The sequence below is a fragment of the Gymnoscopelus braueri genome (genome assembly GCF_963280865.1).
Source record: "Gymnoscopelus braueri genome assembly, chromosome: 2".
NCBI classification, from domain to species: domain Eukaryota; kingdom Metazoa; phylum Chordata; class Actinopteri; order Myctophiformes; family Myctophidae; genus Gymnoscopelus; species Gymnoscopelus braueri.
Genome location: NC_137604.1, coordinates 15,068,297 through 15,082,005, shown reverse-complemented (window position 1 = coordinate 15,082,005; position 13,709 = coordinate 15,068,297). Strand labels below are relative to the sequence as shown.

The 13,709-nt window shown below is 39.7% G+C and overlaps 1 protein-coding gene across 1 annotated transcript; it reads right to left on the bottom strand.

Annotated features, from left to right (window-relative positions):
* Window positions 1–1,024: 1,024 nt before the first annotated feature.
* tmx2b (thioredoxin-related transmembrane protein 2b) lies at window positions 1,025–12,246 on the bottom strand. The gene is made up of 8 exons (XM_080453579.1): window positions 11,928–12,246; window positions 9,930–9,990; window positions 8,118–8,231; window positions 7,073–7,149; window positions 5,528–5,634; window positions 5,346–5,411; window positions 5,047–5,176; window positions 1,025–4,761 (listed from the first exon to the last, which is right to left on the bottom strand). The coding sequence occupies exons 1-8, from the start codon at window positions 12,114–12,116 to the stop codon at window positions 4,582–4,584; spliced, it is 924 nt and encodes a 307-aa protein (XP_080309705.1). The 5' UTR covers window positions 12,117–12,246; the 3' UTR covers window positions 1,025–4,581.
* Between the last annotated feature and the right edge of the window lie 1,463 nt (window positions 12,247–13,709).

Below are 13,709 nucleotides of genomic sequence, written 5' to 3'. Positions count from 1 at the left end.
AGGGCTGCAACTCTCGATTATTCCACGATTGTTTTGATTAATCGAATATTCGAGAAGCGCAGATCAATGAACCACTTAAGTGCTATTTTATACTTTGATGGTGTTATGTGAAAATAACAGATCTATAAGCTCACAGCTTGTAGATGGTCTATTTATTTTTTTTACGTTTCACCTATGACATGCCCAAAATAGGGATATTTTTTATTATTTATTATATTAATAGTTTTATAAAATTATCCATTGTAAAAATGATTCTATCAAATCGATTAGTTTGATTAACTGATGCACCTCAACACATGAACATGACTGAATGAACTAGACAGGAGGACCTTAGTATTTTAGCGCACATACATTTGCTCTATCGCTATATTGAAAAGTGTGATTTTGTGTTATAATTAAATTATGACATCATTTCACAATTATGTTATTGTGGAATATATAACAAATAATTCAAACATGTAATTTGATTGGATACTGTTGGACCTTGCCTCCTCACCATTAAGTGTTCATTTCTTTTAACAAGAACATTTTGCACACATTTCCCCTTCCATCAGGCTCACAGAACAATGAAATCACTGGACATTATGGACAATTTGACCAATGATATACCGAGAAACAAAGACAAAATCATATTTTTAAAAATCAATAATCATATTACTGTATAACCGCTTTCAAACTGGCTTACATATTTTGGGAACGTTTTAGATCGGCTATTTTCATGTGACACCGCCATATGATGAAGTATAAAACAGTGTTTATATGGGTAATAATAGTCAGGATTACAATATTAATCACAATCTGGATTGTAATTTCAGCCATAACCGTGCAGTCCTACTGTTTGGCATTATGCTGGTGTCAACTAACCCACTATAATGTGATGGTACCTGTGCCTGAATAAACAAATCAAAGTAGTTTTCATCCATTTCATCTGATAGTCAGATGAACTATGGTGTCACACTAGTAACAATGAATTTGAATCAATATTAATATCAAATACACACTGATAAGAGCAAATGAGATAGAGTTCATGTGCACATTGTTTTATTGCATAAAAACAAAAACAGGTCAGACTTTCATTCATTTTCAGCAGGCTTGTTCATCCCCTTACATGAGCACCAAGTAAAATCCTCAGTGCCAATTAATCCATTTGTAACTCAGAGAATGTACAAATGGAACCCATCTCAGAGTTACAGTAAGTTAACCCTGAGGACTTTACTGTGTGTACTGTATACACACTGTGCTGCTCAATTCAGTGCAACTCAAAGAAAAATGATGCCAGAAGAATATGTACAGTAGACTGATGGCCTGACAACAAAACAAAAGCACAACATGATAAGTGAAGGGTCAATCAGTTAAACACAAGTACACACAGTTAGTAATAAAAATGCTCCTTCAGGGATACCACTTCACAGTGTTGACAAACAGCAGAACTGAACAGGCGATGATGGCACCGTTAGTGTGAAACGGTACATTTTCCATCAGAAAATGCCGAAAAACAAATACAACGGGAATGAATCAAAAGTTTAAAACCCTAAGGCCATGATTCTTGAAAAGGAATGCTCCGTCTTTCAGACTCAAATCTCAGCGTTATGGGTATAATTGTACAAATAAGTGGTCAGACAAATAGTAGCCATGGGCTAACTGGCCAGCAAAACCCATGATCCTGCACCATGCAGCTTGCAGCAGAGGGTTATCATAAAGAAAAATGCAATTCCGGTGCAAATGAATTACTGGTAACTTTCTTTTTGTTTGCTTTTATGCTATAATGAAAGTCTCCAAAACAGAAAAGAAAAACATGGAATGGATCGTACCTTAAAAAAATAACCTACAGTAGGATGTTTGTTCATGTAGCATGAACAATATTAAAATAAAATCGAAATACTGTAGCAGCAGTATAGGCAGCATAAAACGTTTGACCATATTTCTGAGCATGCATTTATAATATTTCATAGCATTTCGTGGACTGGCATTTGACTTGGAATGGTGGGTACGTACTACGTATGCTATATGGACCATCTGGACTCATCCATGGACTCAGGCCCTGTCCAGAATTTAGACTACTTTTAAATGTTTAATTGTTTATTAGTACTGCACAGTAAGATTACTCTGTCATGTCCATTAAAAGGGCTTGAAACCGTAGGCTGATTTTGTATTTTCTTAGCTTTCCAGTTCAGGTTAAAACAGCAGCAGGGTACACTCTCAAAGTTAAATTAACACAGTTTTTTCACCGTGGAGAGGAGTGTCATGCCTGATCACAGCCTGTTGCAGTATGGAGAGAATAGTAGTGTAAATAGTATTTACCCCTGAACTGTTAAGATGAAAATGATTGCCTGCAAGATACACAGAAAATCCTCAGTCTTAATTTAACACACAACCAACCAAAAGTGTTTTGTAACCAAAATGGACCCTTTACATTTGTACACACAAGAGTTAAATTCACACTCAGGATTCTCTACGCACAGTCTAATGGGCCGTCCACACCAAACACTAATTATATTGTATACCATTGTCATTATAGTTGTGTTGTAGACTCTGCCATCCACTTGAGTTTTTAAAGATAAAAAAAAACTGTATATTTAGAGTTATATCGTGCTTTGTGTGTGCACAACAACAATCAAAGGTTTGAAATTATGGACGGTACAAACTAATTATTCTGTTGACGTTGTTTGCTAAATACAGACAAATTCAATTTGCTTGTTGAGACAGAAGAAAAAACAACAAACAAGAAACAAAAGAATGAATGAATGCTAGAGATAAAAGGAATGTCAAAACAATTATTATGCATGCTCATCTCAGCATGTCCTCAACGACTACATATTTGTGTTCATGTCCTGAAAAACAGCGCGTTAACAACTGTTAATGACCTTTAACAACACCACCAGGCTCCTGTTGTTGTGGCACCCCTTAAACGTAATTTACACTCCATCGCATGCCAGTGTCGCTTGCCGACATGAAGTGATTTAAGGTAACAACATGTCGTGACTATGGAGTATTAATTAGGCATTACTGTTCTGAAGTTTGAGCGCAAAATGTGACAAGCCTCAAAGTGTAACACTGCAAGGTTTCGTGATAAAAAAAAACCTCACTCAAAAGTCTACTTTTATGTACACTTTAGATTTAAATTAGTTTATATTAAAATCTTTAAAAAAAAATTTATTCAGCAAATTAGAAAATGTTAAAAAAGCGAAGGAAAAAGTCTAAAAAAACTAAACAACATAAAACATGTTCCCTTATTCATCACTCTTTTTCACCGCATGGTTTCACGAGATCAGGATGTATTCAGTCAAACATCAAGTTTTAATGGGTTCAGAAATGGAAATAACATGCCATGAACCCACACAAACAGCACATCTACACAACACATTCACAGGAATTGATCTAAATGTTTGGATCCATTACATCCTCAAAGAAACGCACACGTGCTCCACAATCTCCCATCTTAAGGTCAATTAATGCTGACAAGTGTCAAATGACGCATCGCATGACGAAAGTGACATCAAAACAACCAAAATGTGTCGAGGATGGCCTTCTCAGAGGGTGTCACGTTCCATAGGGAAAATAGATGGTCGCAGACGCCTACTTAAGATGTTGCATACTTTGATTGGTTGGGAAGATGAAATAAGGTCCGTTACCACAGAGTTGCACGAGAGTCCATTCACTTCCTTGTTTACATTTTGTGGCGACGCTTTCGGAGAGTCACAGTCTGAATGCTCAAAACGAAATGTTGTGAGACACGTGGTACAATGCATCGTTTGACACTTGTCGCTCAAAGCATATACCGGTACTAACCTTGTGACTTTTTACACGTGCAACTTTATTCGTGCGCTTAATTTGCCTGAAAATATATATTTTTCAAACTGTTGTTTGTGTGAGTAAATCAGAACGCAAATATAAAGCGACACAGTTTTGATTCAGAATTAGGTCGATTTTTCACCGCAAATTAAGGCATAAACCTGTATGGATGAGACAAACTATATGAATTTTTATGCTAAATACTCGCCAGCGATTTTTGGACCGTTTAGTTTTTCGTGCCCCTGGTGTATATAGACCTTTAAGAGTACACTTGCTCACTGTTTCGCTTTCAAAATGGAACATCCCACTTTAAACAGCTTCAACCTGCCGTCCATATTTGGGACAATAAGCGAAAATGTAAAAAAAACTATTCAAAACAAGTTCACAAAATAGTGCACCTACAAGCACACAACAAGCTGCGATGCATTGTGAGCTTATAGATCTGCTATTTGTCATACAATGAAGTAGCCTATATAGGGCTTAAGTTATTAAGTTCACACTTATGGTTCCTCTACTGCCGGACAGTCAGGGTTGCATGGATGATTTGAAATGGAGAGCTTTAGTGTTATAGAGTCTGTAATCTGTTTCAGAGGGGTGTCCACCCTGCCAAAACAAAAAACAAAAATAATAACATTCCTTTGAAAACATTAATCCCATGTCGGTGTAGAAACATTGGGGAGGAGTGAAGAAATGGACGCTTTAAAAAAATGAGCAAAAGAAAGAAACGAGGAGTAGAGGTTAGGATGAAACATTTCATCCCAAACAGCTGAGGCGTTCCGAAAGAGATCCTTATTTGTCCTTCTTTGTTTCCAACTCCTCCGCCTGGGTGTCCCCGCTGTCCTGCTCTGGCTCCTCCTCCTCGAGGACAGGCGGGAACTGCGATTGGATGACCTTGTCGCCCTTGCTCTTGTTGAGCTTCTTGGATTTCTGGTAGAGCTCGTTGAGGTTGAACTCTCTGATGATGTTCTCCTGTTGGGAAGGGAGTAGGTTTGTTAAAATAGAAAATGTCAACCTGAAACACATTCATGCTGTCATGAAACGGGAGCCAGACTGTTGGCGTTTTGGGTGCATTGGCGGGTTATCCCAGCATCGGAACATCGATGAAGAACAGGAAGTCACTGCATGAAGTCATGTACAAAAATGACTATTCAGATCATATCTTTTCAAATAGGAGTCTGTGGTGTGGTGGCCATATCAATTTGGGGGTGCTTGACATAAACACATTTTGAGATCCTATGTCCCCCCCACACACACCTCTGTAAAGCTCCAGGACACTGCTCTTCCCTTCTTGTCCACCTGGGGGCGCCTCATCACCTCAATACCTCCCTGAAAAAGCACCAAGGAAGGCAGCTGCTTGGACAGAGGAGAGGCTGACACTTTGTACCTGGATAGAGAGACAGAGGCAAGGATGAAACAAAAAAATAGAGAATTTTCTATTCCAGCCACAATTTCCACCACATTCTGTCTTTCCTCTGGGTTGATGAGCTGGAAAGAGATCATGTTTATATGACATGAACATTAATCTATTTACTGAAAGACAGGAAAATACTTACTTTTTGGACACCTCGCCATATCGCCCAATGTCCACCTTTCCAAACTTGAGACCGACACAACTATACCTGAAATGTTCAAACAAAATGGAATTGATGACCTAGACTTAAATGAGAAAACATGGCATTTCCAAAGTGATTTGGCAAGACGCTGATCGCATTTGGAAAAAAAAATCAGCCCTTACTTTAGGGAGAGATCAGCATAGACTGATGCAAAGGACTGGCACTCTGGAGACCAGTTGGCGTAGAACTCCACAATCCACGTCACTCGAGTGTCTCTCTCCAACTCGTCCTGAATGCACAGACACAGATGAGAACATTGTTAACCCATTAATACCTGGAACGCATCTGTGTCACTTTAGGTTTCTTTGGCTATTCAAAAATAGCAGATATACAAGCTCATAGCGCGGCACTCGAGCTTGTAGATCTGCTATTTTTGAAAAATCGTGAAAAAATATATTTTTATTTTTTTTCAAAAAACTGTTAGGATTTAGATTTTTTTAAAGAATCGCCTCAGGTCTTAATGGGTTAAGTGCAAACCATGGATCATGCATCAACATGTTCCATTTTTATTTTTTAGTATAGGCAATATTCCAATATTTACCCTTTTTTTCTCCCAATTTAGTCATTATGCCATTTTTTACCTTCCCCACGCATTTTTCTGTTTTGCCACTGCTGTTGTACCTTACTGGTGGCCCTCCTGTTGGTGAGGAGCCCCCACCGGGAGGAGGTAGCACCTCCGTCCTACTCCTCCCGTTCCAACAGGCACCACCCCTGGAGCACCCCCCATGCTTTAACCAATTCAGACCTGAGGCCGATTCTACAAATGTCTTCTGAATCCAAACAGTTTTCTGAAAAACCTATGTTGCTGTATCAGTGGTGCTCTAACCTTTTCATGTCAAGGACCCCAAAAACTATGTGTTTGGCCACGTCCCCCATCTCAAAATATTTTGTTCCAGGGACCCTTTTTTCCCCTCAAAAATAGCAGATCTACAAGCTCTTTTGAGCTTGTAGATCTGCAATTTTTTAATAGCCAACCAATGTTCTATATATATATATAGTAGGGGTGTGCCGATATATCGTCCCGCGATATATCGCGATACGTTTTCGTGACGATATGTATCGTTTTGAAAAAAAAAAATCGTTTAAATTTTTTTTTTACAATAATAATCAGGCATGCAAACAGCCCCGAGGTGAAAAGGGTGACAACATGTTGTTGTTTTTTTTCGGGTAAGGTGTCACACTATTGCCCTATTTGGATTCAAAACGGCTATTGTAGCTGAAAAGCTACAAGTTCGCATGTCTGAATAATGCAAAAACAGGATTATTTGTTTGCATTTTCTTTTTTTCTCCCCCATATATTTTTCATAATAAAAAAAGTGCGTATCGTATCGTATCGAAATCGTATCGAAGTTGTGAGCCAAATATCGTATCGTCTCGTTTGGTGAAATTAGTGTATCGGCACACCCCTAATATATAGCTAAAATCTAAAATGACACAGAAACTTTCCCGGTTTTGGGTTAACAACTATGTAAAACACTGTTGGACAAAAGCATATCCACGCAAGAGACGAAAAAAGTTATGAAAAACAACAACAAAAAAAGACCATAGAATATGCATTTTCCCCGTGGATAAACAATAGCTGTGAAGAGACCTTCTCATCAACAACCAGTGCAGAGCTTTTGCCACCGAGATGGACCGGGTGCATGTTTTCGCATCTAGCTACTCACATCAATGGTTTTATCACTGAAGTACTTGATGTATTCGGGTCCCATGTAGAGAGGAGGCTTACACACCATCAGAAACACTGCAACAACACAAACAATTCATTCAAAAGCGGAGTATTAGTCGTATATCTGAGGCCTGTGTGTGCAGGAGAGACCTACACCTTATCACAGTCACTGCAATACAAGCTATATGACAGGGTCAGGATGACCCAAACATGGGTTATGAGATGGGACAGGAAAACAAAAAACAGGAATATAGTGTTAATTTAACACATTCGTTCCTGACAACACACACATTCCGCATAATAAACATCCTGATACACAATAAAATCCAAGGTGATAATTTATCAGTTGGTAGTGGGTCTCTGGTACACTGGACAGAGTGCATGCATACATACACTGTCAGAGTTTAAAGGTGTTGTAAGTGATAAGGTTAAAATAAGCGTTAAATAGCTCTATAATCTGGTAGTAATCATTGCTATAGAGTGTTTGTTCAGTAACAAGGGTCTCCCTGTCTCTCCAGCTCTTTAGTACTAGACAGAAAATACATTTTCAGGTCGGGACAAAACTTTGATCCAATCAGAAGAGAGAACTCATAAAGGATGCAGGATGAACAAGTGAAATTGGAAGTGATGAAACAAAAGATTGAGCAGACAAAATTGGAACTGGGACATTAGAACTGAAGCTGAAAAATAAAACGTTGTGGGGTTCTGTCTCCTGATCGAATAAAACTGGTATCTGTCTCCTGATTGAATAAAACTGGTCTAGATTTGATTTGGCATTGCGACCGCATGCCCTCACTGACGTCAACCCCAGGCAGTGTTCGAACCTACGAACATCCACTCGAAAGGCGTGTGCTCTAACCACTACACCAGGGCGGCCCTGATAAACGCTTTCATTATAACACCTTTAACACATTTAGCTCCTGTACAAGTGTACGCTTGTACAGTTGTACACCGTCAAGAATTAATGCAACACCATGTACATGCTACAAAACACACAACACAAACCATAATGTATTATATTGGTATACAGTTGATGTACTGACCTATGCAGAGTGTCAGGTAGAGCAGACCCATCCTGATGTCCAGTCTGAAGAACAGGATAACGTTGGCCACCTTACTGAACAGAATGATGTTCCCCACATGCTGCTCCACCGTGACTGACACACACAGACAAACACAAACGCACACAATTACCTTTCATGCTTTAAAGCTGCCTTCCGGAACTTATGGTGAATGAATAAACGGTTATTTTAACCAATCTGTATGGTAAAGTACCAACTCAGTGGCTTTGTGGTTAGAGTGTACGCTCGGGGTTCGATCCCCGGCCGGGTCATACCAAAGACTATAAAAATGGGACCCAATCCCTCCCTGCTCGGCACTCAGCATCAAGGGTTGGATTGGGGTTAAGTCCCTGCGACATACTGGTGTCATGCAGGGCTACTCAACTTAAGATGGCTCAGGGGCCACTCAGCAAAATACCAAAAGTCCAAGGGGCCGCAAGCTAAAAATGACGGTCCTATTTTGGATTTGTCTATTTTGTAACACACACTACGCATTGTTATTGTTATAAGAAAATGTACATTTTGACATCATATTCTTTTCACTGTACCTGTTTATTTTGTGTGTATGTCCAGTGGCATCAGTTCAGCAAAAGCTAAGGTATGGCAAGGTTAGGGTTGCCAACTCCCAGAGATTGAAATAAGGGACACCTACCGTGAAAATGGGGGTCAAACCCCCCAAAAAAAACGAAAATTCATAGAAAACTATGCATTATACCTGTAACAATTGATGTTTGTTTTGGAAAAAAAATGTAGCAACCCATATATTTGAACGGAAATGTATATTTTTATCATGTGCTTTAAAAAAAAAGAAGAAAAAAAAATTGACCATGAGGGGCTGCATGCGGCCCGCGGGTTGAGTAGCGCTGTGCTTGAGCATCAAGCTGCCTCACACCACAGAAACAGGAGAGGGCAGGGCCACATGGCTCGGCAAAGCTTACTTATGGTAGAGTATGTTATTACAATATAACTAGTACATCTGCTGTGGTTGGACTTGGTCTTCCATTGAGACATTTAGACACTGGTGTCGGGTCAGGACACATCCTAGCAATTCCCAAACGCAATTCCCAACCAAGTTGAGTGCCGATGCCCTGGCTGTGATGTTTTGGTTAACCCAAGTCCAAGTTTTACAACCAATGCATGACTTTTTAAATAACTTGAAAAGAAGGCAGGCGCAACCGGCAGTGAGGCCTTTGGGATCATGAGGTGTTCTGAGAGCCGCAAGTGAGAGAGAGTTGGACACTTTGAGCAAGTGAAGCAAGAATTATGTGACTTTTTTAGTACACACTTTTTGTTGTTTTTGCTTAGATTTGATCTGTTTTTATGTTAGATATTTTTTCTCCTCTATTCTTCTTATTCATGTAGTCTCGCATTGCAAGACGATCATAGATCTCTGCCTACCGATACGTCTGGCAGACATCAAACAGGTAGTTCCTGGAACAGTGTCGAGACCAGCCTCTATCAAACCTATGCCCACTGCTTTGGAAACCAATCACATCACTGTCCCCGTGACGTTGGATTGGTTCTGCTATGCAGTCTTTTTTTCTTTGTTTTCACCCAGTTTTAGCAACAAAAGCTGGAGATTGTCATCGGTCTCTCTAGCTGAGTGAAACATTTAAGCGACTGACCTGTGAGTTTATTATGTAACTGCAATTAGTGGGAGCTTAGCTTATACAACAAACAAAAATCACCCACCCCCTTTTACACCTGCCAAATAAAGCGAAGCTGAAGTGAAGTTGAAGCTAGGTGAACAGCTGTAGGCGTGTGTAGGAATGAAATGTGACATCATGTACTCACTGGCTCTCCTGTTCTTCATCATGACAATGGCACTCAGAAACATCAGGATCTCCACCTCTCTCTGTAAGACAATAGGAGAGACTGTTATCAGCGTTTCTCCATCTGTGTACACACACACACACACACACACACACACACACACACACACACACACACACACACACACACACACACACACACACACACACACACACACACACACACACACACACACACACACACACACACACACACACACACACACACACACACACACACACACACACACACACACACACACACACACCCCTCCCCCTCAGACCCTCACACACGTTAACCCATCGCAGGTGCTGTTTGCGGTGTCAACAGCAAACAGCACCTCTCCTTTCAGATACTATAGCAGTGGCTCTCAAAGGGAACCTCAAGGACCCCCATTATTCAGATCTAACTAAACGATATCTTCTTTTATGGGGGGTCCCTGGCACAACATATTTTCAAGTGGGGACATTTCGAGCTCCTTGACATGAAAATGATTGAGAACCACTTCTTACAATGCACTGCTGCTATTAGATGCACCAGCCATGTGTCCTCTCCTCCATTTCTTTGTGACAAGAAAAGTACCACGACCTTCATGGGACTGGAACGTTAGTCACAGTAAACTTCTCAAGTGTTACGGGTCCATTTGTACACTCAAGAGTTAAATCAATACCGGGCATTTTACAGTAGCCTATAAGAATGCGTTTCCCCTCCAATATAATGCATAATGGGTCCATTAGTTCTGCTAAATGTTGTATCCCCCTCAGAAAGTGTTCCCCCTCCTCCACTATAATGCATACAGGCCTAGGTCCCTCATATTTTCTATCCCTGTCAGAATGTGTTCCCCCTCCGATATAATATGGGTCTACAGCCTGTAGACTGACATGACATATTTTGTACCGGTATCATAATGTGTTCCCCTCTCAATACAGTGCATAAACAGATTGTTAAAGTTTTCGAGACAAAATATATGAAAAACAATAAGCATGTTAAACCTAATCTAAAGCCATGGTTAACTTCTAGCCTTGGATCAAGACTATCATAGATGTATTTGATAGATGTTTACATCTACATATATCTACAGTATGATCATACGAAAGTACAAGTCAGACTCGATAAAATACATCTATGATAGTCTTGATCCAAGGCTAGTTAACTTCACTGACCAGCACTGAACACATTCCTGACAGGGACACAACATAATTTGGCACTAAGACCCATTGTGCATTACATGGAGGGACACTTCTGACCTTGGCACAACACACACCACCATACCCCGTCACTTTCATTGTCCTGATATCCAGTGGTGGAAAGTAACTAAGTACATCTACTTTAGTACTCTACTTAAGTACAATTTTGAGGTATCTGTACTTTACTTGAGTATTTCCAATTTCCAATACTTTTACTTCTACTCCACTACATCTCAGAGGCTAATATTGTACTTTTACTCCACTACAATTATTTGAAAACTTTAGTTACTAGTTACTTTTCAGATATACATTTATATTATTAAAACATACATTAACCACTTTAGCCTTATTTTATACCTAGGCTATTTGAAAATAGCCGATCTACAAGCTCACAACGCGTCGCGGTTGTAAGCTTGTAGATCTGCTATTTTCAAATATTTTAGTACTTTTACTTTTGGTACTTTAAGTACATTTTGATGCCAATACTTTTGTACTTTTACTCAAGTCCATTTTTTATTCTGGTCTTTTACTTGTAACAGAGTAGTTCTATATTGCAGTCTTGATACTTTTACTTAAGTAAAGAATTTGAGTACTTTTTCCACCACTGCTGATATCACCATGGCAGCAGATCTACCAGCCTAAAACGCGTTGTAAGCTTGTAGATCTGCTATGATGGACGCCACCAGTCCAGTGATGCCATCATATAACAGATCGCTACGCTGGGTCGGGCGGTGCCATGTCTGCCATCCATCCATTGATGCTATAATGCTACCATCATTTGGATCACACATACCCAGTCAAAGTCGCAGGGGTTGCCGTCCTCCCGCTGGGTGTCCAGACGGTCACAGACGCCGGGCGTTTTGCGGACGGCCAGGAAGGCGACGGACATGAAGAGAGAGGCCACATAGTAGGGCTTCAGCAGCCACTTGTACACCTGCGGCAAATGGTAGAGGAACGCCAACAGAGGCGTCAGCAGCGCCATGGCTTCCTAACAAAACCTTCTAATATTGGATTAAAACAAAACCTGGAATGATATGATATGCTAACGCTAATGCTAAAGCTCAAGGCTTTGTACCTATTGTGTTGTGTGTGTGTGCTGCTTTCTACGGTGACTGAGGGAATTAAAAGACCGGAAGGAAGTGGCGGAGGTCACTGAGGACGAAACGCTGAAGATCGGCGCTGATTGGCTGCTTGGGAGACTTCATCGGTGCTCATTGGTTAGAAGGCTAACCTCGCGTCGGTAGGTTTGGTTTCTATTTACTGTTCCATGCTCATATCTGGTTTAGAACCAGCCTACTGTATCCGGTGGTTTTTACTACACATACGTGGATGCACACCAACTGTTTCCGTATCCGCTCTATACCGGATGTGCAAGGTGTAAAGTGTGTTGATCTTCCAGTACAACAGAGGGCCGGTCCAACATGTGTTTTTTTCTTCTTTTTTTTTTTTCTTTTACCGTAATTACTAGTGAAGTCGCTCATCAAGTATCAAAGATTGAGGCGTTCTTTAGGATTCTTCAGACTTAACTGACACAACGGTAACTTTGACAAGAAACAGCCATGAATATGATTACAAGTTTCGTTTTACTGCACAACCATTATGGTGATGGTCTCTAGAAGATAGAATTTTGATAATGGAGTTCTGCAGAGTTTGAACTGGTGTCACCTTAAATCTCAAATAATTACAAGTTTACAATGATTCTGTGGACAAATAAACAAATAAATACGTGTGTCTGCGCGCGTGCGTGTGTGTGTTCATCATGATTTGAGTGCACGGGGAAGTGCTTTTATGAGCGATCCAGTTTAGAGGACCTTGTATTGCGAATTGTACTGCATGTACTGTTTCCATGTCTTTCTAAATAAAGTATTCAATCAATCAATCAATCAACCAATCAATGTGTACTGTGCATCTTTTGCATTTTTAAGTGTTGTTGGCATGTTGTTATGTATCTAGTCTACAAATTGTTGAATTTGTGTGAACTGCATTACATGTTATGGGTTTTTGTGACTGTTTTCTCAGGATGTGTTTTAGTTTTTTGTACATTCTATTTAGATGTGATCTATTATAGTACCTAGTATGACTACATTTAAGCCTATAATTCAAGAACATCAAATCAATGTTTTGCAGTAGCTGGTGACATACTAGTTAGTGTAATCACAGGTCTTTAGTCATTACAAAGAGCCATTTTAAAAAACAACACAGTTTGCATGGTCTGCCACCTTTCAGATATAGTTAGATATCATCTACCATTACTTTTCAAATTTTGACTGTCAACTATTTCTAGTAAATTTCTAATATCACAAATACATACAGACCATAGAGATACAGACATTCTATGTCAATTTCTAACCTTTATGCACTGAAGTGAAATTCTGGCATGTCATGATTATGGAGATGAAAAAACGAAACAGAATGTAAATAGCAAACCTTGTAAAATGTTGCTGTATTTACTGCACAATTTGTATTTGTTCAAAAGGGATATGGGTGTTGAAAATTATTTCTTATGAACACAGGAGTAGAAAATGTATGTTTATCATCAATTACATTAAACACACAAAACAATCACAAATATTCC

What these genes read in the sequence shown, in the direction of transcription:
- tmx2b (XM_080453579.1), bottom strand. Translation starts at nt 12,116, where the DNA reads ATGGCGCTGCTGACGCCTCTGTTGGCGTTCCTCTACCATTTGCCGCAG. An exon ending in GATGAAGAACAGGAGAGCCA is followed by an intron (nt 8,232 to 9,929) that starts GTGAGTACATGA and finishes TGTGTGTGTCAG; the next exon opens with TCACGGTGGAGCAGCATGTG. An exon ending in TATGCTGATCTCTCCCTAAA is followed by an intron (nt 5,412 to 5,527) that starts GTAAGGGCTGAT and finishes TGAACATTTCAG; the next exon opens with GTATAGTTGTGTCGGTCTCA.